At 40.8% G+C, this 26,019-nt stretch overlaps 1 protein-coding gene and 1 pseudogene across 3 annotated transcripts in view; one reads left to right on the top strand and one right to left on the bottom strand.

Moving 5' to 3' along the window:
• The first annotated feature begins 226 nt into the window (after positions 1–226).
• WDR37 (WD repeat domain 37) overlaps positions 227–26,019 on the top strand; it is a 73,592-nt gene continuing 47,799 nt past the window's right edge. The window contains exons 1-3 of one of the 3 annotated variants that reach the window (XM_006088436.3): positions 227–984; positions 17,774–17,951; positions 22,751–22,847. In XM_006088436.3, coding sequence (XP_006088498.1) covers positions 17,814–17,951; positions 22,751–22,847 — 235 coding nt within the window. In that variant the 5' untranslated portion in view covers positions 227–984; positions 17,774–17,813. Of the gene's footprint in view, positions 1,558–17,773; positions 17,952–22,750; positions 22,848–26,019 lie in introns of those variants that run through there. The other 2 variants (XM_006088437.3, XM_023753590.1) reach the window with 2 other exon arrangements.
• On the bottom strand, positions 24,718–25,569 carry LOC102424597 (annotated as a pseudogene).

Genomic DNA, 26,019 nt, shown 5'->3' with positions numbered 1-26,019 from the left:
ATCTAATCTTTGTGCCATTGCATAGTACCATTATGAATTTTAATTAGAATCCTTTCTATTTTTTGTTTTGAGGATTAAACAAGTTACCAAATGAGTGCCTGACACACAGTAGACCCTCAAAGTGATTACTTTCCCTTCTTAGATTTGTGATACCTCATTATTTACAGTGACTTTTAGGGAACCTTAATTATATCAGAGAAGAGTTACTTCAATTAACAATATCCTGTTTCATCCAAACTGTGGTTGCTGTGTTGCAAAATAAACCCACACATTAGCATGTGAATTAGCTGAAGATACTGTGGTTCATAAAGCTTTTCATCAGTGACCATGCCCAGCAGAAGTCCTTGTGCACATTAGGTGACAAAACTGTTACTTGAATGTTTTCTACAACCTCCAAGAGTGTGAAGGCCTTGGTTCATCTCCCATAACTGTTTCCAGCGATAAGCTTTTATTATACTTAATGCAGACATCACTTAAGGGTTTAATTCTACATACTTTTTGGTTATTTGGATCACCAAATATGTTAAATTTGTTTCTTGTCTAGCAATCATATTAGTGCTTCTTGAATTCGAATGCTGAGCTTTAGTTTTTAAAAGAAAGGTGACCCAGATAGGAGAGCAATGCTTTCATGCTTTTGATTCACTGCGGCAAGCTTTTCACGCCCAGTGGGAGCTGAACTCATCTGCTATGCAGATTTCCCAGGCTGGCTCAAAGCCAGAAAGCCTTTCGCAGTGAGCAGCTGATTTCGTTTCTCCAGCGAGCCAATGGTGAACGGATACTTCAGAAAGGACGCTGGCTGAGTCACCTTCTGCAGATAAGCTGAAATATTAATAGCATCTCCGCCGGGCTCCGAGCAGCAACCAGCCTCACTCGCAACGTCTGCCCGCAGCCGGGCCGCAAGAGCGGCCCCGGCCCCAACTCCAGGGGCCTGCGGGACGATGCACAAGAGCAAGCGATGCCGGGGCGCCGAGGAACCCGGCCGCGGTGAGTATCTGCGGCCCCACACCCAGGGCCTCCCCAGACCAACGCCGACGTGGGAGCGAGGACCGGGTGATCACCGCGGACAAGGAACGCCATCACGCCGCCGCCCACGTCGCAAACGACCCCCGGCTCCCCCAACTATCGACCCCGTGGGCGCGGGCTGTGGAACGGGATTTCCGGCGAGGCGGAGGCGGGAGTTCCGATGAGGGGCGGAGTCCGAGCGCGATTTCCGGCGGTGGGAGCGCGGGGCGACGCCAGGCGAGACTTCCGGCGGCACGGGCACGAGAGACCCGGCGGAATTTATTGGGGCTGGGCGGGACTTCCTGTGACCCAGAAGTGGGCGTGGTTTCCGGCGTTATGGGCCGGATTGCTGGCGTGCTCTGCGCGGGGCGAGGCCAGGACTTCCGACGGCGCCGGAAGTGCGGATCATCAGGTTGCCGGGGGGTGGAGGACGCGTCAGGGCAGAGTCCGTATCCTGTGTCTCCGCGTCGGTCCCTGGCGCCGTGTGGCTGGGAAGCGACGGTGGCAGTGCACGGCCCGGCAGGCAGGGCGGCGGGCTCGGCGGCGGCGTGATTGGTGAGTGCCGGGCCGCCATTTTTCTTCCGGGACGGGCTGCCCAGGTGAAGCAGTCTGCGGCTTCGCCCTGGGGTAGAGGCATGCTTCTGGGGGCCCGGTCACTCGGCGCTCTCGAAGTCCTCCCTCGGACTTCATTGCCCCCATCCGTTCCCGCGCGTCCGCCACTTCGTGCACCACCCCTGCCGCTGGTGAGGGTCGGGGAGGATGCGTTGAGCCCCGCAGCGGTGCCTGGCGTCGCCGTGGGCGTCGGTTACGGTTGCCTTTCCCGGGGAGACCGCTCCCCGCTGCACGTGTGGCACGGGCAGGTGCGTTGAGGCCTGGAGAGCCGGCTCCCCCATAGCGCCCCTCGGCCCTGCCCTGGGAAGCTGTGCCGACGTGAGAGAGCGCTGCTGGTTTGGAAGTTTCCGTAATTTAGTTTTAAACGGCTGTCAAAATTTTAAGTCCAGTGTGCTGGTCTGCACGTTTGACCTTACAGGTGCCCCCGAAATAACCCACTTGCGAATAAGCAAATTCCCCAGGTAGCCGCGCACCCCAAATCACCTCTGGGCACCTTCTGCACGCTCCCTTCGCTGTCGAGGCGAGGGCACCCCCGGGTCAACGGCTGGTGAGCCCATCCCTTGGGAATTCCGACGGAGGTGGAGTAACGCAGTGACTGGCACCAGTGATGCCTGCTGGGAAAAGGTGGGATGTGAATGAGGAGATGAGTAAAAAAAAAAAAAAAAAAGTTTCAGGGAAAAAAATGTCACAGATTAACAACAGAAAAAAAATTTTTTTTTAAAATATGTTTTATTGATTTTCTACAGAGAGGAAGGGAGAGGGATAGAGAGTTAGAAACATCGATGAGAGAGAAACATCGATCAGCTGCCTCCTGCACGCCCCCCACTGGGGATGTGCCCGCAACCAAGGTACATGCCCTTGACCGGAATCGAACCTGGGACCCTTGAGTCCACAGGCCGACGCTCTATCCACTGAGCTAAACCGGTTCTGGCATAAAAAAAAATTTAAAAGAGGTTAAAACGAGAGGAACCTACAGACTTAGTTTTGGAAGGATGGTTAACTATAGCTGAAGAAATTCGAGGAAGAGGCAGAACCTGAATTTTCTGGAGAATTTAGTGTTAATATTCAATGTACAGCATAGGCACATGAACTCACATCTGAGATATGACTGCACAGACTTTAGAAAGTTACAGAAAAATAAAATCACTTAGTATGGAAAAGCTCCATTTGATGCCAGATTTCAGAGAACCGAACTTCTTCCAGATTTATAATTTACAATAGTTTGAATGTATGGTTGGAAGTTGATCAGTGGGGAAAGATTGCCAATGTATGGGCTGTTTAGTGAAGTGACAAATAAAAGTAGGCAAAGCGCAGAACACAATGTGGCTCATGGAGATGAGTGAGGGGTTAAAAGCTCTCAGTGAAAGACAGAAGGTGAAGGTTTTAAAATTAATTGTGAAGAAGAATGCTAATTTCCTACTGAACGTACAGTGGCTGAGGAGAAAAGCACTGTGAAGTGAAAAGAAGGTTATTACTGAAATTTTTGCACATTGTATAACCAGTGATAGACACTTGGTAGTGCATTAACCTCACAGTTTATACTTAACAGAATGCTTCAGTTATTGTTCTTGAGAGAGGAAGGAGAAACCCTTTACTGTTTTATTTTTTTGATTTAAATGTCCAAAGATAAAGTCTCCTTTTTTTCTCTGAGGTCTAAGCCAGGATAGCTTCCACAGGGTTTTGATTTTTTTATTTCTTTACAAAACACCTTATAAACTGCAAGGTAACTGGTAAATTGCTGTTAATGATTTTGGAAACTGATATGCTTTATGAAGTTATTAATATGTGTAACACTGGTAAAGAGAATTCTATTCACCTTCCTATATTTTCATGAAGAACATAATTTCTGGAGAAGATTTCATTAAATTAGTTTGGTTTCTTGGCCACTTCTTGTATATGGCACAGTTAAATAGTTTCTAAATGTTTCCATTAAAAAACACTAAGCTATAGTTCAATGGGGGGATCATGTGAATTATTTCATAACAGATTTAGAAGTGATCCGGTGCACAGATTAGTGCATATTGAAAGGAAATTAATAAGAAGGTGGCTGACGGAGCAGGACTGGGCAAAACGGGCTAGACATCCCCTGGAGCCAACCTCCTGTGGTCTCTCTCAAGCGTCTGCGGAGTGGGTGGGGTCCCTCTGGCAGGTGGGGTCCCTCAGCCTGGCCTGCGGGGATCGGGTGAAAGGCTCTCCAATATTCCCCCAGGGGTCCCAGAGTGCAAGAGGGCACTCTGCAAAGTTGCTGTTGTACAGTGTGTAGAACACAAACACAAGTGGGCTGTAAACCAGATTCAGGGCCAACAGTGTCCCAGCAACAAATAACCGAAGGCTGAAGGTGGAATCGCACAGCCCTGTGAGGAATCGGGCTCCCTCCTCTCTGGTTTTGGGGCGTGTCATCCGAGAACCGCCACTGCCAAGTCACTTGCAGCTCAGCAGCTCCTTCTTTGAGTGTCTGCCCCCAGGTGGTTAGTACGCATCATAGTGACTGTTTGGATGGTCGGACACTTAGCATATTAGCCTTTTATATATATAGATTATATTCAAATTTGTTGAATTTAATATCAATAGAACCTTTGTTTTCTAAATAAAATCCCACCAATTAAAGATTCTGCCATTGTGATTTTTTCTTTTTTTAAAGTATATTTTTATTGGTTTCAGAGGGAGAGGGGGAGAGAGAGAGAAATATCAATGATGAGAGAGAATCATCGATTGGGTGCCTCCTGCACACCCCTTACTGGGGATTGAGCCTGCAACCAGGGCATATGCTGTGATTGTGAATTGAATCGTGACCTCCTGGTTCATAGGTCAATGCTCAACCACTGAGTGACACCAGCCAGGCATGAGTTTTTCTTTATCCTTTTATTTCAACCATCTCTAATTTCTATAGCTCAAAATTTTCATATCTAAATTACATCAAAAGATTTGTCCTGTCATATTTCAGTCAAAAATAATGTTTCCATATGTCATTTAAGGGATCATCAGTTTTATTTTGTGATGCTTATTTCACCAGTAATCTGAATTATAAGCTTTCCTTCTTGCAAGGAAAGTAATATGGCAAAGCATTGGATCTAGAGCAGCCGTTGGCAAACTACGGCCCACGGGCCGGATCCGGCCCGTTTGAAATGAATAAAACTAAACAAAAAAAAAGACCGTACCCTTTTATGTAATGATGTTTACTTTGAATTTATATTAGTTCACACAAACACTCCATCCATGCTTTTGTTCCGGCCCTCCGGTCCAGTTTAAGAACCCATTGTGGCCCTCGAGTCAAAAAGTTTGCCCACCCCTGATCTAGAGTCATGATGGGGTCAAAATGCCCAGACATCTGCCAGATTTTATAAATACAGTCTAGTTACACATGCCTCTTTGTATTTTAGATATTCAACGGCATTGCAAATATAATACGTTCAATAATTAGTTCTTTATTACTTCTCCAAATCTGCTGTCTCATATCAGTGTTCTGGCCTCCATTTCACCTACCTCTTTCCTCTGAAACTAGGAAACTCTTTGATAACCTCTTTCCTTCCTCACTTGCTCCTCCACTCCCCAAATCTGTTTATCTACTCTCTAATCTTAACTGTCATTATTTTATCGCCTAGACTACTTCAGTAACTTCCTGACTAGCTTCCCCATTCCTAGTCATCTGTTATTTTCGTGTATTTTTCACACAGCAGCCAGACTGATTTTTAAAAAAATATATTTTATTGATTTTTTACAGAGAGGAAGGGAGAGGGATAGAGAGCTAGAAACATTGATGAGAGAGAAACATTGATCAGCTGCCTCCTGCACGCCCCTCACTGGGGACGTGCCCGCAGCCAAGGTACACGCCCTTGATCAGACTCGAACCTGGGACCCTTCAGTCCGCAGGCTGACGCTATATCCACTGAGCCAAACTGGTCAGGGCCAGACTGATTTTTAATGCAAATCTTTAAGTGCCGTCCTTTTTATTTTAGGATAAAATTTTGATGTAAAGGACAATCTAAGCCTGTATCTCCAGCCTATCTTGCACCACCATTCTCTCCTTTTTTCACTATGTTGTAGCCACATTACCTATTTTTAGTATCTCTGATAAACCAATCTTATTCCCAGCTCAGGGCATTTGCATGCACTGTTCCTGTCCCTCTCTATTTTCCACATGGTTAATTTTTACTAATTCTTCAGTCTCAATTTAAATGAGTTTCTTAGAATGATCTTCCTAACTTTAGCTAATATCTGGTCTCATAATATCTATATATTTCTTTCATAGTATGCATCATGATTTATAATTGCTGTAATAAATTATGAGATCTTATGTTTAATATCTGGCTTAAAATCCAACTCTATGCATCCTGAAGGTAGGAACCAAGTTTGTTTTGTTCACTACTGTATTCTAGTACCTAGATGATATACAACAAATATTTGATGAATGACTTTAATGAAATAAGTGCTGTTATTATCCCTGCTTTAAAGATGACAAAACTAAGCCTTAGGAAGGTGGTCAAGTTACTTGACAAAGGTTACTACACAGCTAATCAGTGGTAGATTCATTCATTCATTCATTCATTCATTCACTTGTACATTCATCAATTGTTTGAGGATGTTTTTGTCAGGCAACATGGTAGGCTCTACAAATACAGTAGTGAACCCAAATAGCCACACTCCAGACCTCATGGTGTTGAAGGTGTAGGGGGGAAGCATTCATTGACTAAAAAAACCACAAATAAGATTTTAGTACAAATGTGGGTAAGGGTCATGAAGCACTAAGACTAGTGGTGGTTAAAGGAAACCTTTTCGAGGAGTTAATATTTAAGCTGGGGCTTTATGGATTTCATTCTGAGTGAAGTGTTTAACTTAACTGAATTATTTACATGCATTCCATTAAATATTTGAAGTGACAAAATGTATACTTCAATTTGTTATTGGTATAATTAGTTAATATTAATAAAATAAGTGAGCAAAGGGAGAGTCAGACATTGTTGAGCATATTTAGCTGGGAAGCAGAGGCCTGTTTGTGCTACCAGGAAGCTAACAGCTTTACACCCCAAGGAATCAGAGCATTGTCCCTCCAAGGGAATTAACATCTCTCCCTTCCCCCATCCACTACTGGATTGTTGGTGGGAAAAGCAAGATGGGTGCATGCGCAGTGAAGTCCAGGTGACATAGGGAAGGTGCTGTCCTCTCAGTCTGGCTTGGGGAACAGTGGATTAACTAGTGGGTGGACCCCATCAGAAGTGCATGAAATCTTGGAAAGTTAAAATCCCCAAAGAGTTCCCTCTTGTTTGTTCTTGTTCCCTGGCTCTTATTCTCTTATTCCTACTTGCTTTGTGACCCACACTTACCTATGCGCTGGCCTGTTCTCTCTCCATGTGACCTTAAGCAACCGCATGGCCATGGGCCATGCAGATACCACACGTGATGGACTGCAGCTGGGAACACAGGCTAAGCTAGCCAGATGCTGAACTGGACCGGACTTGAATATGGAGCAGAAATGCTGGGCAGTGGCCTATTCTGGCCCTGCTGAAGACAAGATTGGACTTTTCCATGGCAGGGTAGACAGAGATGGGACCTTGAAGAGGAACTCCTGTAATTTTACATCATCAATAAAGCTTTCGCCGTAACGGTTTGGCTCAGTGGATAGAGTGTCGGCCTGCGGACTGAAGGGTCCTGGGTTCGTTTCCGGTCAAGGGCATGTACCTTGGTTGCGGGCACATTCCCAGTAGGGGGCGTGCAGGAGGCAGCTGATAAATGTTTCTCTCTCATCGATGTTTCTAACTCTCTATCCCTCTTCCTTCCTCTCTGTAAAAAATCAATAAAATATATATTTTAAAAAAAAATAAAGCTTTCCACGAAACCCCATCCTTTCATGGGAGCCTCAGGAAATTCTTTTCCTCGCAGCACCCTAAGAACACTAGTTCCACCGATAATAGGTCCTTTATTAATAAATAGCTAATTATGCTGATAACACATTGACTGATACTTCTAAGGGAAGCAGAATGCTATTCAATGAAGAGCCAAAATTCACGGTGAAATAAGATGTGATGTATTAAAGATTGCTACATTAGTCCTAACCAGTTCGGCTCAGTGGATAGAGCGTCGGCCTTCGTACTGAAAGGTCCCACGTTTGATTCCGGTCAAGGGCATGTACCTTGGTTGCGGGCACATCCCCAGTAGGAGATGTGCAGGAGGCAGCTGATCGATGTTTCTCATCCATGTTTCTAACTCTCTATCCCTCTCCCTTCCTCTCTGCAAAAAATCAATAAAATATATTAAAGATTGCTACATTAAAAAAAAATATTTTTATTGACTTTTAGAGAGAGAGGAAGTGAGAGGGAGAGAGAGAAACATCGATGTGAGAGAGAAACATCGATTGGTTGCCTCCTGCATGAACCCTGCCTTGGGATTAAACCCAAAACCTGGGTTATATGCCTTGGCTGGGAATCAAACTGGTGACCTTTTGGTGTACAGGATGATGCTCAACTGAGCCACACGGACCAGGGCTGAGTTACATTTTGTCTACATAATGCTACAGAAAATTTTAACAAATTAATGACTTTCAAAATATTAAACCTAAACATTCAGAATTGATCAATTTGAATGTCTGCCTGTGTTGTGAAGTGAGACTTGTTGCCATTTTACAAGGCCTATACATACAATGTGAGACACAAAAGGTGATTTGGCTTTGAACTAATGGAAGGATGGAGCATATGTACTGTTCCTGTTCCTCCCCCTAAGCTAAAAACACTGAACATTAGAGATAAAACAAATATAAGACTAAAAGGTGGAGATAAGGAAGTAGACTGACTGGGTGTATTTGGACCTGAGAAGTGACACAGAACTTAGTTCCCTGGATTTTTCTTTTTCTTTTTTTTGCCTGCATGTCCCAGACTGAGGCTGGAAAAGCCAACAACCTAGCAACACCAAAGGGTTCAAAGCCCCCAGAAAAAGTCTGCTTTCTAGCTAAGAGACCAGGAGAGGGAGAGCCCACCAGACAGAACACTTTTTAAAAAAATATATTTTATTGATTTTTTTACAGAGAGGAAGGGAGAGGGATAGTTAGAAACATCGATGAGAGAGAAACATCGATCAGCTGCCTCTTGCACTCACCCCACTGGGGATGTGCCCGCAACCAAGGCACATGCCCTTGACTGTAATCGAAACTGGGACCCTTCAGTCCGCAGGCTGACGCTCCATCCACTGAGCCAAACCAGTCAGGGCCAGACAGAACACTTTAAGAGAACTGGAACCTCTACCCCTCACTCTTGGCTGGCAAAAGCCAGATGGGGAAACTAGATTTTTACCCTCAACAATTATATTGAGGTGACACTCTGCTGGGTGGTATCAGAGAAGGCCAGGTGAGTGGGCTGGGAGTCTCATCTGCAGGGTGGTAACAAAGCACATCCACCCCTCTTCCTGCTGGGGTGGCGTCAGAGGAATCTTCGTAGAGTCGGTATTTCACCACACTCAGTGGTAATGAGGCCATATAAGATGCAGTGACTAGGAACCCCTTGTCTAGCCAGGGTGGTATGAGCAAAGGCCACCAGAGAGGCTGAACTCTTACCCAGTAGGGTCAATGGAGTCTGAGTGGGGAGCCCCAGTTTCCTTCCACCTTCAATATGCACCTGGCGGAAACAAGGTAGTGCCCATCTTGCTTCTTGCAGTGCCAGCAGAGAGACCTGCCATAAGACTTAAGTCAGATCTGAAGTCTGATAACATAATACCCAAAATGTTGGGTTTCAATTAAAAATCACATGTCAGCCCTAACCGGGTTGGCTCAGTGGATAGAGCATCGGCCTTCAGTCTTAGGGGTCCCAGGTTCGATTCCGGCCAAGGGCATGTACCTTGGTTGCGGGCACATACCCAGTAGGGAGTGTGCACGAGGCAGTTGATCGATGTTTCTCTCATTGATGTTTCTAACTATCACTCTCCCTTCCTCTCTGTAAAAATTCAATAAAATATATTTTTAAAAAAATCGCATGTCACACGAAGAATCAGGAAAATCCTCACTTGAGAATGAGAGGTCACCTGACAGCATGACAGTGATGACAGATGTTAGAATTATTTGACAAGGATATTAAAGCAGTCATAAAAATATTTTAATGATTAATTACAAGCACTTGAAGCAAAAATAGAAAATCTCAGGAAGAAAATACAGGATATAAAGAAAAAACATGGAAATTTCAGAACTGAGAAATAGATAAATGAAACCAGTGGATGGCTCAGTAACAGAATGGAAAAGGCAGAGGAAAGATTCAGTGAACTTGAAGACAATAGAAATTACCCAAGCTGAATAACAGAGAGAAAATAGGCTGGAAAAAATAACTTCAGGACCTGTAGGGCTTTAACAAAAGACCTATCTGTCATTCTTGTTATCAGAATCCCAGAAAGAGGAGACAGTGGGGCTCAAAATATAGTTGAAGAAATACCGGCTGAATGTTGCCTACTTTGTCGAGCCATAAACACAGTTTCAAGAAGCTTAGTGGTACCCAGGCAGAATCACCTAAAAGAAATCCATGCTAAGACAGTCATAGTCAAACTTCTAAAAATTAAAGACAAAAAAAGCAGTGAGAGGGAAATATGTCACTTTACCTATAGTAGAAAAACAATTTGAATTACAGTGGTTTCTCATTAGAAACTATGGATGACAGAAGGAAGTGCTTAAGGAAAATAACTGTCAACTCAGAATAATATATTAAGGGAAAACATCCTTCACATGATTTGTGCCCAGCAGGCCTACCCTAAAATAAAAGATAGCGGAAGTTCTTTAAACGGAAAAATGACATAAGGGATGTGGGAACACCAGGAAGGAAGAATTAACAATAGAAAGAACAAACATTGGTAAATTCAATAGACACCCTTTTGCAGTTGAAGCATAACTGTCTGACGTGGTTCTCTTTGTTTGTAGAGGAAATCTTTAAGATGATGATGTTAGAGGGGTGGGCAGAGGACATAGAGGAGGAAGGTAAGGTTTCTACACTTAACTATGAACTGGTAAAATGTTGATAATCAATAGCCTGGGATATGTTATGAAAATATAATGTAATGCCTACAACAGTCACTAGAAAAAGTTATAACAGTGAGATATATTGAAACTATACTATAGATAAATCAAAATTAAATTTAAAAAATATTCAGGTAAGCCCTAGCCGGTTTGGCTCAGTGGGTAGAGTGTTGGCCTGCGGACTAAAGGGTCCCAGGTTCAATTCTGGCTAGGGGCACATGACTGGGTTGCGGGCTCGATACCCCCAGTGGGGGGCGTGCAGGAGGCAGCCAATCAATGATTCTCATCATTGATGTTTCTATCTCTCTCCCTTCCTCTCTGAAATTAAAAACAACAACAAACCCAAACAGAAAAAAATATTCAGGTAACCCAAGAAGGTAGGAAAAAAATAAAACAAAATGAGAGAACAATGACTTGTGCATCGTGATCAAGTGGGGTTTATTCATTGAATAAACTGATGTTACATTCATGTTATATTACATGATATCAGTATAATTGACTTGTTAGCAGGCTAAAATGACAAAAACCCCACAATCATATTAAGTGATGCAGAAAGATACATGACAAAATTCAACACTCATTCCTGAAATGCTCAGAAAACAATAGAGAACTTTCTCAACTTGGTAACAATATTTACAAAATAACCTACAGCTAGCATCATATCTAATGGTGAAATACTGAATATTTAAAAAAATATATATTTTATTGTTTTTTTACAGAGAGGAAGGGAGAGGGATAGAGAGTTAGAAACATCGATAAGAGAGAAACATCGATCAGCTGCCTCCTGCACACCTCCTACTGGGGATGTGCCCGCAATCAAGGTACATGCCCTTGACTGGAATCAAACCTGGGACCTTTCAGTCCACAGGCCAATGCTCTATCCACTGAGCCAAACCAGTTAGGGCCTGAATATTTTTACCTTGAGATCAGAACAAAGCAAGGATGTTTGTTGTCAGTATTTAAAAAAAAATACGTTCTTATTGATTTCAGAGAGGAAGGGAAAGGGAGAGATGGAAACATCAATGATGAGAGAATCATTGATTGTCTACCTCCTGCATGCTTCCCATTGGGGATCAAGCCCACAAGCTGGGCACGTACTCTGACCATGGAATTGAGCCGTGACCTCATAATCTGACCATAGAATTGAACTGTGACCTCCTGGTTCACAGATTAGTGCTCAACCACTGAGCCACGCCGGTTGGGCTGTTGTCACTATTTTAAGTACTGGAATTTCTAGCCAGATCAATAAGATAAAAGGAAATACTAAAGGCATACAGATCAGAAAGGAAGATATAAAGCTGTTTTTATTTTTTAAAAAATATATTTTTATTGATTTCAGAGAGGAAGGGAGGAGAGAGAGAGAGAGAGAGAGAGAGAGAGAGAAAACATCAATGAAGAGAGAGAATCATTGATTGGCTGCCTTCTGCACGCTCCTACTGGAGATCGAGCCTGCAACCTGGGCATGTGCCCTTGACTGTAATCGAATCCGGGACCCTTTAGTTGGCATGCTCTATGCACTGAGCCAAACCAGCCAGGGCAATAAAGCTGTTTTTAGATGACAGAATAGTCTACATAGAAAACGCCAAATAACCTACACACAAAAATAATTTAGAACTAATGAGTTCAACAGGATTATAGGATATAAGCTCAATATATTAAGAAAACTATATACCAGCAATTAACATGTGTAAGTGGAAATAAAAATATATTTAAAATTTCTCAAAAATATAAACTTAAGTGTAAATCTGAGACGACATGGAGAACTTTTATGCAGAAAACTACAAAACAGGAAAAAAATATCTAAATAAACTGTGTTCATAGTTTAGAAGGCTCAACATAAGATGCCAATTATCTCTAAGTCGAACAGATTAAACACAATTCCTGTAGAAACTTCATCAGGATTTTGTAGCTATGGAAAAGTTTGTTCGAAATTTATATGGGAAGGCAAAGGAACTAGAATAGCTAAGACAACTTAGGAATAACTAATTTTGAGATAGCACAGTAATCAAGAATGGTATTGGCAGAGGGATGGATACATAGATCACTGGAACAAAATAGAGGACCAAAAAGTAATCCCACATAAGTATATCTAATTGATTTTTGACTAGTATGCCAAACTTTCTCAGTTCAGTGTAGAATGGGTAGATCAAAACTTATAGTGCTGCAATAATTGGGTAATATCAGCAGAAACAAACAAAAAACCCAAATGAGAAAAAACCAAAAACCTTGATCTAAACTTTACATCTTATGATACACATAAATTAAAAAAAATTTTTAAGAAGAAAATGAGCCCTAGCTGGTTTGGCTTAGTGGATAGAGCGTTGGCCTGCAGACTAAAGGGTCCTGGCTTCAATTCCGGTCAAGGGCATATGCCCAGGTTTTGGGCTCGATCCCCAGTAGGGGGCATGCAGGAGGCAGCTGATCAGTGATTCTCATCACTGATGTTTCTCTCCTCCCTTCCTCTCTGAAATCAATTATATATATATACACACACACAGTGGCCAGATTATTATGACCACCTGACATTTGTAGGCAAATTAGCTATAATTTCACGCTGAAGTTGCTAGAGGGCCAGACCGTTATAAATAGGGAAGCAGGTTGTTTACCACGACAGTAGAAGTGATTTTTTTCCTGAAGATATGGGTAAACAACGCGATTTAACAGCCTTTGAACGTGGGATATATATTATTATGAGTGGCCAGATTATTATGACCATCCCATCAGTACTCCGTTGGGCCACCTTTTGCCTTCAATACTACGGCGATTCTTCTTGGCATTGACTCCACGAGATGTTGAAAGGTGATTCGAGGAATCTGACACCATGCCTGATGAATAGCACTGTCCAGTTCTGTGAGATTTGATGCTTGTGGAATCAGTTTGCCTGATGGCTCTTTTAACTTCGTCCCACAAATGCTCAATTGGGTTGAGATCTGGTGATTGTGGGGGCCACCTAAGCAAGGTGAAGTCTCCCTCATGTTCTTGAAACCACTCCTGCACAATATGAGCACCGTGGCATGGCTCATTGTCTTGTTGGAAGAAGCCATTTCCATTGGGATACGCCATCAACATGATAGGATGAACCTGATCAGCAATGATACTTAGGTATGTTGTGCTATTCAGACATTATTCCACACGAATTAAAGGGCAAAAATCATGCCAGGAAAACATGCCCCAAACCATAACACTGCCCCCACCAGCTTGAAGGGTTGTATTCATGCATGTGGGGTGCATGCTTTCATGCTGTTTCCACCAAATTCTCACTCTGCCAGCTGCATGATGCAACTGGAAACGTGATTCATCGGACCACATGACTTTTTTCCAATGCTCGACTGTCCAATCCTTGTGTTCCTGTGCGAATTGGAGACATTTTATCTTGGTAACTGCAGACAGCAAAGGTGTTCAAACAGGCCTTCGGCTTCCATATCCCATATGATGCAGTGTACAGCTAATTTGCCTACAAACGTCAGGTGGTCATAATAATCTGTCCACTCATAATAATATATATCCCATGTTCAAAGGCTGTTAAATTGAGTTGTTTACCCATATCTTCAGAAAAAAATCACTTCTACTGTCATGGTAAACAACCTGCTTCCCTATTTATAACGGTCTGGTCCTCTAGCAACTTTAGCGCGAAATTATAGCTAATTTGCCTACAAATGTCAGGTGGTCATAATAATCTGGCCACTCAGTGTGTGTGTGTGTGTGTGTGTGTGTGTGTGTGTGTGTGTGTATATATTTTTTTTAAATGAGAAAATTTTGGGGATTTAGGGTTGGTGAAAAGTTCTTAGCTCTGACTTTCAAAGTATGATTTATAGAAGAATAATTGGTCAGTTGGATTTCATCAAATTAAAATGTTTTGCTTTGTGAAAAATCATATTAGAATGAAAAGACAGGTTACAGACGGGGAGAAACTATTTTCAGTCCACGTATTTGACACATAACTTATATGGAGAAAATATAAACAGTTCTAAAATCTTAACAGTAAAGATTCAAACAATCATTAGGAAAATGGGCAAAAGACACGAAGAGGCATTTTATTGAAGAGGATATACGAACGTCAAAAATAAGCACACAGCCTGTCTGGCGTGGCTCAGTGGTTGAGTGTAGATCTATGAACCAGGAGGTCATGATTCAATTCCCCGTCAGGGCATATGTCTGAGTTGCAGGCTCCATCCCCAGTGTGGGGTGTGCAGGAGGCAGTCGATCAATGATTCTCTCTCTTCATTGATGTTTCTACCTCTCTCTCCCTTTCCCTTCCTCTCTGAAATCATTAAAAATATGTTTTAAAAAAAATACGCACACAAAAAGATGTTCAGTATCACCAACCACCAGGGAAATGCAAATTAAGACCATGACAAGATATTGCACACCTATCAGAACAGCTAAAATTAAAAATAGTGAGATAACCAAATGCTGGTGAGGATGTGGAAGACAGAATCTTTCATACATTGCTGATGGGAATATTTTCCACCTTGGAAAATAACTTGGTGGTTTGTAAAAACAACAACATGGTTAAACGTAGAGTTACCTTATGATCCAGCAATTCCATTCCTAGGTATGTATGTTGGAAAAAAGAAAACATAAATGCATATAAAAACTTGCATGCTAATGTTCACAGTGGCATTATTCATAATCTAAAAATGGAAATAACCAACTTTCCATCAGCTGATGAATTGGTAAGTAAAATGTGGTATATTTTTCAATAAAAAGGAAGAAATTGCTAATGCAATGCTGTGATGTGGATGAGCCTTGAAAACATGCTAAGTGCAAAAAGCCAGTCACAATAGATCAAGCTTTAAATTGTATAGATCTATTTATATTAAATGGCCAGTTTTAGAAAATTTAAATGTAGAGAAAGTATTTTAGTGGTTGTGGGAGCGACTATTATATGGTATCTGAATTTTATCTCAATAATTTTTTTTATTTTTATTGATGTTTTAGAGAGAGGGGAAGATAGAGAAACATCCATGTGAGAGAATTGATAGTAGCATGAAATGAGTAGGTAATATTCAGCTGCCTCCTGCACACCCCCTGACTGGGAATTGAACTAGTAATCTTTCTGTGCACAGGATGATGCCCAACCAACTGAGCCACACTATCCTGGCCAGGGCTCAATAATGCTTTTTTAAAACTAAATATGCATTTTCTCTATACCCCAGCAATCTCACATTTGGGCATTCATTCAAAACAAATGGAAACTGGAGTTCACACAAAAACTGGTGTATTATTGTTCATAGTGCTTTGCTTGTAATAGTAAAAATCTGGAAAGAACCACATTTTTTGGCAATAGGTGAAAGGTTAAATTGTAGTACATCCATACCATGGAATACTACCCAGCCATCAAAAATGGCAGTAATTATTGGTGTGTGCAGCAACTTCGGTGGATCTCAAGGGCATTAAGCTCAAAATCTCAAAAGGGCACATACTCTGTTCTCACATTTATATAATCTCAAATGATAGAACAAAAGTTGGGAGATGGGTGGCTGTGGGGGAGAGCTCAAGAAAAGGTGGGATACTACAGTCTTAAAGTGAAGTGGGACTCTCATTTGCATGTAGTTTGTTTATTGATGTTTCATGTCTCCAAGGCTTACATTTTAACTAAAGGTGATTGATGGTGTCAAACATAATGTGTTTACTTTAAAAAAATAAAAAAAATAAAGTGAAGTGGGGAATGGAGAGGATCAAAATATACTGTCAGTAGTTGAAGAAGGAAGATACATACATGTATTACTTAAAATTACATGAACTAACATAGATACATTGGGAGAAGGAAGGGTCAATAAGAGTAAAAAATGCCCAAGATGTGAAACTGCAATTGAGGAAGGAAATGTCATATGTATGTTAATTAAAATTATATTAACATAATATATGTTTATGGTTATATTAGAAGGAAGAATTGATAGTAGCATGAAATGAGTAGGTAGTATTCAAAACGGGTAACTGAAAATCTGCTGTCTCATGGCAGCCCTGACCACGTGCAAGTACTTGTAACATGGCTGGTTCCATTTGAGGCATGCTGTGAATATGAAATATACATTGAAGTTGAAGCTTACAAACTAGAAATATCCCATTGGTATTTTTTTTTTATCTTTTATTATTTTTTATTTATTTATTTATTTTTTACATTTTTAAAATAAATCTTTATTGTTCAGATTATTACAGTTGTTCCTCTTTTTTCCCCCATAGCTCCCCTCCACCATTGGTATTTTTTGCACTTATGAAAATGATACTATTTTAGACATATTGGGTTAAACAAATAATTGAAAGTAATTTCACCTGTTTTTACTTTTTTTTAATGTGGCCACTAGAAAATTTGCAGTTACATGGGTGGCTTGCATTGTATTCCTCTAGACCAGCGATTTTCAACCTTTTTCATCTCATGGCACACACAAACTAATTATTACAATCCTGTGGCACACCAAAAAAAAAAAATGTTTCTTGCCGATCTGACAAAATGTAGGTATAATTTTGATTCATTCACACCGGATGGCTATTGTGTTGGCTATTGTCATTTTTTAAATTTGACAATCTAAGGAAAAAGAGGCCAGTGCTCCTGACTAAATAGTCTAGTACTGCATCTTTTAAAACTTCTTGCGGCACATGTGTTGAAAATCGCTGCTCTAGAATCTATAGTCTAGGATGGATGGGGATCATCTGACCCTCAGGCCATGTGAGGCCCGAGAAATCATTTGGTCTGGCCCTGCCAAGGTATTAGGGGTTGGTTAATTAAATGTTTGACCAAATATAGAAGGCTAATTTTAAGTTGATAATTTTGTATGGCCCTTGAATGAGTTATAAATATCCAAGTGGCCCTCGGCAGAAAAAAGGTTCCCCACCCCTTGTCTAGGACATGCAGTTAGAATTGGTTCCCCTGGGGAGTAGGCTGAGTCTGGGGAAAGCTGGTTAAGGGAGAGTTGTTCTGTATTTTAAAGTCTTTGTTGCTATTGGATTTTTAAAACATGTTAATGAAATTTGATAAAAAATTACCTTTTTAACAAAGGTTGTGTGTGGTCTCTACCTTAAAATGTTAATTTGTCATATTCTAAATTACATAGTCAATGTTAACCATAGTAAGGAAGTTTGGAATGAAAAGTAGTCATTGTCTTGTCCACTGTTTTTCCTTCATTTCAATTTGCTGTGATCAGAAATAAAGTACTTGTTTTTCCTGCTTTTGTCTAGCTTATTGCAGGATTGACCAAGATACCACCTTATAGAAGTAATGCCCACAGAAAGCGGGAGCTGTTCAACTGCTCGCCAAGCAAAACAGAAACGCAAATCTCATAGCCTTTCTATACGAAGAACTAACAGCTCTGAACAGGAGAGGACGGGTTTGCCAAGAGAAATGTTAGAAGGACAAGTAAGTTAGTGCTGAGCATGTTTGTAATGTTCCAGAAATAGCCAAATATACACAGGTCTCTAAAGTAGAGAAAAAGTGTGGGTTACCAAAAAACAAAACAAACCTAACTTCCCCTCCCTTAAATAAAACTACTGTCAAATACAATAGCCTACACAGTGACAGGATTCAATTCCAAGGTTAATGTTTTTTTTTTTTTTTTTTTTTTAATATATTTTTATTGATTTCAGAGAGGAAGGGAGAGGGAGAGAGATAGAAACATCAATGATAAGGGAGAATCATTGATTGACTGCCTTCTGCACACTCCCTACTGGGGATCGAGCCTGCAACCTGGGCATGTGCCCTGACCGGAATTGAACCCAGGACCCTTCAGTCCGCAGGCTGATGCTCTCTATCCACTGACCCAAACGAGCAAGGGCCCCAGGTTAATGTTTTTACAATATATAGTATTAAAAAAAAGTGGTGTGACAGTTTGGATCAGTTTTTCTTCTTTGTGCTATTCTACAGTACAGTTTTTATTCTACAGTGCAGTTTTAATTGTCTGTCTAATAGTCTCAAGAAAAGGAGAATCAGGTATTATTTCAGTGATCTTTCTGTTCTCTGGAGAGTTTCTGGAATCAGGTTTTTCAGTATGTTTTCTTGGCTTTATCCTGAGTTTTCTGTAGTGAGTATATCTATTTGATGTCCCTTTTGATCAGACGAACTAATATTTTATTGATAAGGCTAAGTTTTCTTACACTTTTTCTAGTTCCTTTATTATGAAAATTTGTTAGTTTTTAAAGGACATTGTGAAACCTAAAAGTATATTTGATAATAAAATAGATTCTAACTATATATACTACATATTCATAATAGTATATATAAACATGTATAGAAGCATACATACATATAGTTTTATGACTGTCCCTTCACAATTATAACTAATTCAACGGCCATAATATAACAGGAAAATAAGGCTGAAATCTGAGAAATTGGCTCATTGGAATGTTGGATCTTATTAGAACCGTGCCTGGGACTCTGATTTCTGGGCCTCCAGGATGCAGCTTCTAGGAGGGCAGCAGTACATACTCAGAACCTAGTGCAATTGCTTGGCATGTAGTAAATATTCAGTTAGAACCCTGTTAATACGTATTGAATGGATGAATAAATGAACAAATACCTGGTTCTGCTTTCTAAAAGAAACTATATTTTAACAGTATTGGAAATAAAAACCTTAGACTTTAAGGAGCCTCCAAAATAGGTTTGATATTCTTAGTGTGTTAGTGAGTTTGGGTGGCCGTAACAAAGTACCACACAGACTGAGGGGACTTATTAGAACTTTATTCTAATAAGGAGGCTAAAAGTTGGAGATCAAGGTGTGGGCAGTTTCTCCTGAAGCCTCTCTCCTTGGCTTATAGATGGTTGTTTCCTACTTGAGTCTTCACATGGTTGTCCATCTGTGTGTGTCTGTGTTTTCATCTCCCCTTCTGATAAGGGCACCAGTCAGATTGGATTAGGGCCACCCCAGTGACCCCATTTTGCCTCAATCACTGTAGCTCTGAATAAAGTCATATTCTGAGATGCGGGAGGGTCAGTACTTCCACATATGAGTTTGGGGGGAAACACAGCCCATAACTCTTAGGAAAGAATTTGAACCAGAGGTGTGCAGTGGACCTTCTATGATGGAATGTTTAGATCTTTGCTATCAGATATGGGAGCCACAAGCCTCAGGTGTCTCCTGTGACTGAGGAATTTAAAAATTTTAATTAACTTACATTTAAATAGTCAAATGGAGCAACTGGGGATCAAACCCGTAAACTTAAATATGTGCCCTGACCGGGAATCAAACCTTTGACCTTTCAGTATATGGGACGATACTCCAACTAACTGAGCCACGTTGGCCATGACTAAGATATATCTTTTTAATTGTTAGATTTATTTACATTTCTAGCAGTGAAAAATTCTGTAACCTTTGCTAGCATTTCCTAGCATGAACTGCCATATGAGGTACGTGTGTTCTCTTGGCCTTCTGAGGGCCTGCCCTCCATTGTGATGTAGTACCATGGGTAATTAATTGCATCTCAGGGTAACCTTTTGTGAAGGCCATTCAGAGCCCTCCAAGCTGCACAGCCTATCACTGCTCCTCGGCCCTCATCGTGGTGTCTCCAGTGTTCCATGGATGGTGCCTACTTGTCAATGAGTCCAGTGTCCTGAAAGGCTGGTGTGAGGTGCTTTGCCTGGTTCAGCAGCGGGAGGATGGTAGCAGTGGTGTGGGGGCAAGCAGTTGTCGTAGTGGGTGTAAGCAGAGGGGTCTGAGAGCACAGGCGGTTAATTTTACCAGTGGGTTTGAGTTGAACAGTAGGTCATCACTCTCTGGAGGAGGTTACAGTCATGCTCTTTGAGTTTGTTGGGGAGCACTATCAATAGTGAAGATTAGTGTGAAGAAGCTATAGTAAATTACCTCTTAGGTTCATGAGTCGGAAGTAGTTTAGGAAGCAGTGCTTAGCTCAGGGATGGGAAGTCTGTAGTTGCACAGGGCTACTGAATCTCTGTGCACATGGAGCATTGAGGGTCATCTTTTATCCAGGTACATGCTGCTGTGGTAAAATGTAATTCCCTTTACAAGCTTTACTGAATCCATAGTAGTTTTTCTGTTAGAGTTTTCTCAAGTGATACCATAAGTTACATTCCTCAGTTCAGGGTCTGTGAAGTCAAGTGGCACTAGGAGAGCTGTTAGGAAAGGTCAGGAGGAGCTCTGTCAGGCCACTTGCCCTCCACTGGAAAAGTTCTCATTTCACTGCACGTTGCTTCTTGATTGTCTTTATTTTATCAAGTGACATTAACACTGACATCTTATTTTATCTCCATTACAATTACATTTTAAGAGGCGTTTACTATTTAAGTAAATGTAACATTTCATTGGCTGAATCAGATCTTAAACATTATGGGTGTAGGTGAGTTGGAATTGATAGACATGAGAGGAGATTGGGCCTTGGGAGTCAGAAAAGCTTCCAAGTGACACTCTGAGGAGGGCTAACTGAATGAGGGGTTCTGCGGGAACATGCCACGGAGAGACTAGGCAAGGGCCATGAGGTGGGGCAGACAGTGTGTTAAACATTAATTATGCTGGTTTAGTTTAGTTTATTTTTCATTGTTACTTTAAGTTTTATTTCTTTTTTTTCATGTTTTTTAAATTGGTATTTTATTATTTTTAAAAATATATATTTTATTGATTTTTTACAGAGAGGAAGGGAGAGGGTTAGAGAGTTAGAAACATCAATGAGAGAGAAACATTGATCAGCTGCCTCCTGCACACTCCCTACTGGGTAGGTACTTGCAACCAAGGTACATGCCCTTGACCGGAATCGAACCTGGGACCCTTGAGTCTGCAGGCCAATGCTCTATCCACTGAGCCAAACCGGTTAGGGCTTTAATTGGAATTTTAGAGGGGTATTGAGAGAGGCTGCATGAACCAGTTCTATCAGATTCAGTTTGTAAACAAGGCTTCACATATATTTTCAGGTAACTTGTAAAATTTATTTGAGCATTCTGTGTTTACTTAAAAACATACTGCTAAAATGCTTATGTCATTAGAGATCATTTTGCCCAAAATTCTTGTCTTCCTAAGAAGTTAATCTGAAGGAATTTAATAAATGTTATATATATTTGCAACTCACTAAACATCAAAAAGTTTGTTCTACATATAAATTTGAAAAGCCACTTAGAAAATTACTGTGTCAGCAGTTAAAGTATTAAGACATTTTTTAAGAAATACTTATTAAGAATTTTGTTTAAGAATACTCTTTTAAGTGCTGGGAGAGGGGGTCACTCAGAAGATACTCTACAATATAGGCCATGTCCTTAGGAAATTAGAAGAGAATGTAGACTGTGTCATTCTCCCTGTTATTAACAGTGTCTGGAAGGTAAAGGCTTGTGAACACAGTTGGTGCCTAAGGCACTGCTTACTCATTTGACCATACCTAAAAATTTAGCTGAGCTGTTGCTTCTTCCCACTGACTTCCCATGAGGTTTAGACAGAACTGAAGGTGTGCAGAGCACGTGCTGAGGCACGCAGGCACCAGGAGCTAACTGGGAACTTACATGGTAATGTTTTCATTTAACTGATACAAGTTTTGCTTTTACAGGTGAAATTTTTCTTTTTTCTCTCCTCATGATAATCTTTTAGGTATTACATAGAGTTACAGTGGACATGAGGATTCTATAAGGCACAATTTTTATTAATATGTAACTTATTAAAATTAATTTATAATACCACATGATAGAATTTAAAGGCTATTTATAATGTAATTTAAAAAATCCTCACCCAAAGATATAGTCATTGATTTTATAGAGACAGGAAGAGAGAGAGAAACATGGGTCAGTTACCTTCCATATGCTCCCTGTAACCTAGGAATGTGCCCTGACTGGGAAGCAAACCCATGACCTTTTGGTGTACTGGACAGTGCTCCAACCAACTGAGCCAAACTGGCCAGGACATAATATAATTTTATTTGTGAGAACTGCATGCCTTGTCTACAAATTTGGAATTTTTAAAATAAGGTAGGCTTATTTCCTCTCTTGTAAAAAAACAATTGTGTTGTTTCAAAGAAGTGCTTATTCTTGAATCCCATATTGATTTTAGTTTTATCTATAGAAATTTGAGACTTTAAGTTCTGTAAACATTTTATGTATAAGAAATAAAACATCTAAAGATATAAAAGCTTAAGATACAAGATAATTCACTTTGGAAAAAATATATTGGTACTTGGTATCAGAGTTTCTCATTCATTATGCATTTTAAACAAAATCTTCTTTTTCTACAGGATTCTAAACTGCCTTCCTCAGTTCGCAGTACACTTTTGGAACTGTTTGGTCAAATAGAAAGAGAATTTGAAAACCTTTATATTGAAAATTTAGAATGTGAGTATTTCCTGTCTTAATATACTTTTATAACTTTTCACTTAAAAATCTTTGAGAGTCAAATTTGTGGGTGGACATTCACCACTGCATTTGTTTTCTTTTCTGCTGCCATAGTAAGATTAGTAGCTTTGAATAACACAATTTATTATATTAAAACTCTGCAGACTAAAATCAGGTGTGGGCAGAGCTGTGTTCCTTCTGGAGGCATGAGAAGGAATCTTCTCCTCCTGTTTGTTTGGCTTGTGGCAGATTTCATTTACTTGGAGTGAGGACAGTGTCCCCACCTTCTTGCTGGTGTTCCCAGCGTGTAGAGCCTGCCACACTCTGTGGCTCATCCCTTCTCTGTCATCTGTGACCCACTCCTAAGGGCATGTGGGAAGGATGGGTCGCCTGAGTTATGCAAGTTGATCTCCCCATCAGTGGTTCTTCACCTTAGTCACACCTGCAGGGCCCTTTTGCCATGAGGTCACATGTTCACAGGTTATCTTTGGGATGGGCAGTGTTATGCTGATCACACCTACTGATCCAAATTACGATTTTATAAAAAATAAATGCATCTTACATAAAGTATACTGTAAATTATGAAAACGTTGATTCATGGTTTTCTTTTTAAATTTAAAATATACTTTATTTTGAGGATTTCCTAAAATGTATTATCTGTTTGACTTATTAAAGGTAAATCAAAATAATTTTTAATTAGTTTGTCTTTAGTTGTTTTTTTTTTTTAACAATACAAATATATTTCATTTGAAATAAAAATGCTGTCCAGCTGTCATGGTTCAGTGGTTGAGCATCGACCTATGAACCAGGAGGTTACAGTTTGATTCACGGTCATGGCACATACTCTGTGGAGCTCGATCCCCAGTAGGGGATGTGTAGGAGGCAGCCAATCTCTCTCATCATTGCTGTTTCTCTCTTCCTCTTCCTTCCTCTCTGAAATCAATAAAAATATATTTTAAAAAATGCTTACACAGTTCAATGGATCAGTTGGAAACAGACTCTTGCTCGACTCTATTACTGAGCATAAACAAAGCTGAAGCACAGACACCCTTTTTAAAAAAAGGATAGTTTATTGATTTTTTTTTTTTTTTAAGAGAGGAAGGGAGAGAAAAATATTGAAGTGAGAGTGGACATCTATAGGCTGCCTCCTACAAGCCCCTTACTGGGGATCAAGCCCACAACCCTAGGCATGTGCCCTTGACCAGGAATCCAACTGGCAGCCTCCTGGTGTAGGGGAAGATGCCCAACCAACTGAGCCATCCCTGCCAGGACACAAACACCCTTCTTTTTTACATGTATATGGTGATAGGTGGGAAGACAATATTTGGTTTTTAAAAACCTGACCTTCGCTTAAGGCTTGGTCATAGAAGTATAAACAATGTAAACGAATCTACCATTTCAGTTGTCATATCTGTGTCACTTGTGTATTCTGAGATCTCACATATACCTGTCAATATACATGGAAGGGTTGCTATAACACAGTTACATTTAAGTTCTTGGCAGGCAGGACTGCGGAAAAGTAATTTGGAACAAGTATCCTACTTAGAAGAAATCACTAGTATTTCCTTAAACAATAGGTTACAATAGAAAGATACTTCCTGGAAGTTATCTTTTTCACTTTGGTTCATTTTTAGGTTTTATTTGTGATTTATATATTTTTAAAAATATATATGTTTATTGATTTCAGAGAGGAAGGAAGAGGGAGAGAGAGATAGAAATATCAATGATGAGAGAGAACCATTGACTAGCTGCCTCCTGCACGCCCCCTACTGGGGATCGAGCCCACAACCTGGACATGTGCCCTTGACCAGAATTGAACCTGGGACCCTTCAGTTTGCAGGCCGATGCTCTATCCATTGAGCAAAACCGGCTAGGGCTCTTTGCCAGTCTTATAGCTGAGTATCTTGTTCCAGTCAGTTTTGGTGTGGGTAACTGGAAGCTGCCGGCACAAGGCCTTGAATGTGGTGTCTGGCATTGTTTGATGGTTTTCACTAATTGCTGTCTGATACTCGTTTTCTGCATGCTCTGTGATTTTAATAAACTCCTTGGTAGTTTGGACTTCATTCGAAGCAGTTAGTGAATCCTGTACATCTTTATGACTAATCAATTGAACACTGCCATCTTCATAATAATGAACCTAAATCTTAAGTACTCCAACCTCCTGGGCTTTAGGTAGTGATATTGTGATATTCATTGTGATATTCAATGACCATTCCAGAAGTTTTTAGGCTGAAACTGGTGGCTTTCAATACATGCAGTAATGGTCTCTTGCCCATCTATAGTTTTAACATAAACAGCACAGAAGCCATTGAAATAGTGATCTTTCACATAGGCCCTTCAAGTGCTGTCACAGGATTCTCTCCAAGACTTCAGACCTCCATCTACTTCCTCTGGCTGGGAGTAACTTGCTTTTTTCTGTAATTGATTAAACTTAAAGGAAATTTTGTTTCTTGGATCGAAAAATCTGCTATTATCCAGGTCACTGTGTTTTGTAATTGAGACTTGATCTTCATATCCTTCTATCTTTATAGGTGTGAACTGATCCATATTATACTGAGCAAATGCTTGTGCTGCCCCTTCCTCAAGGAAATTGTCATTCATTATTAAGGAGTAGCTGGGCATTATTGAATGCTTCATTAATTCCTCTGGGGGGTATATGAGTGATGAATTTAGCAGCTATATGTGCCTTCTCATTTGACACCTGATCCTCGAAGTCGGCCATCTTGTCTTTAGGTGTGTTTTTAAAAAAATATATTTTATTGATTTTTACAGAGTGGAAGGGAGAGGGATAGAGAGCTAGAAATATGAGAGAGAAACATCGATCAGCTGCTTCCTGCACACCCCCTAATGGGGATGTGCCTGCAACCAAGGTACATGCCCTTGACCGGAATCGAACCTGGGACCCTTCAGTCCGCAGGCCAACACTCTATCCACTGAGACAAACTGGTCAGGGCTAGGTGTTTTTTTTGTTTTTGTTTTAAATATATTTTATTGATTTTTTACAGAGAGGAAGGGAGAGAGATAGAGAGTTAGAAACACCATGAGAGAGAAACACCGATCAGCTGCCTCCTGCACATCTCCCACTGGGGATGTGCCCGCAACCCAGGTACATGCCCTTGACCGGAATCGAACCTGGGACCTTTCAGTCCGCAGGCCGACGCTCTATCCACTG

Source organism: Myotis lucifugus, unplaced genomic scaffold (genome assembly GCF_000147115.1).
Source record: "Myotis lucifugus unplaced genomic scaffold, Myoluc2.0 scaffold_47, whole genome shotgun sequence".
NCBI classification, from domain to species: Eukaryota; Metazoa; Chordata; class Mammalia; order Chiroptera; family Vespertilionidae; genus Myotis; species Myotis lucifugus.
This window is presented reverse-complemented; position numbering and strand designations above follow the sequence as displayed.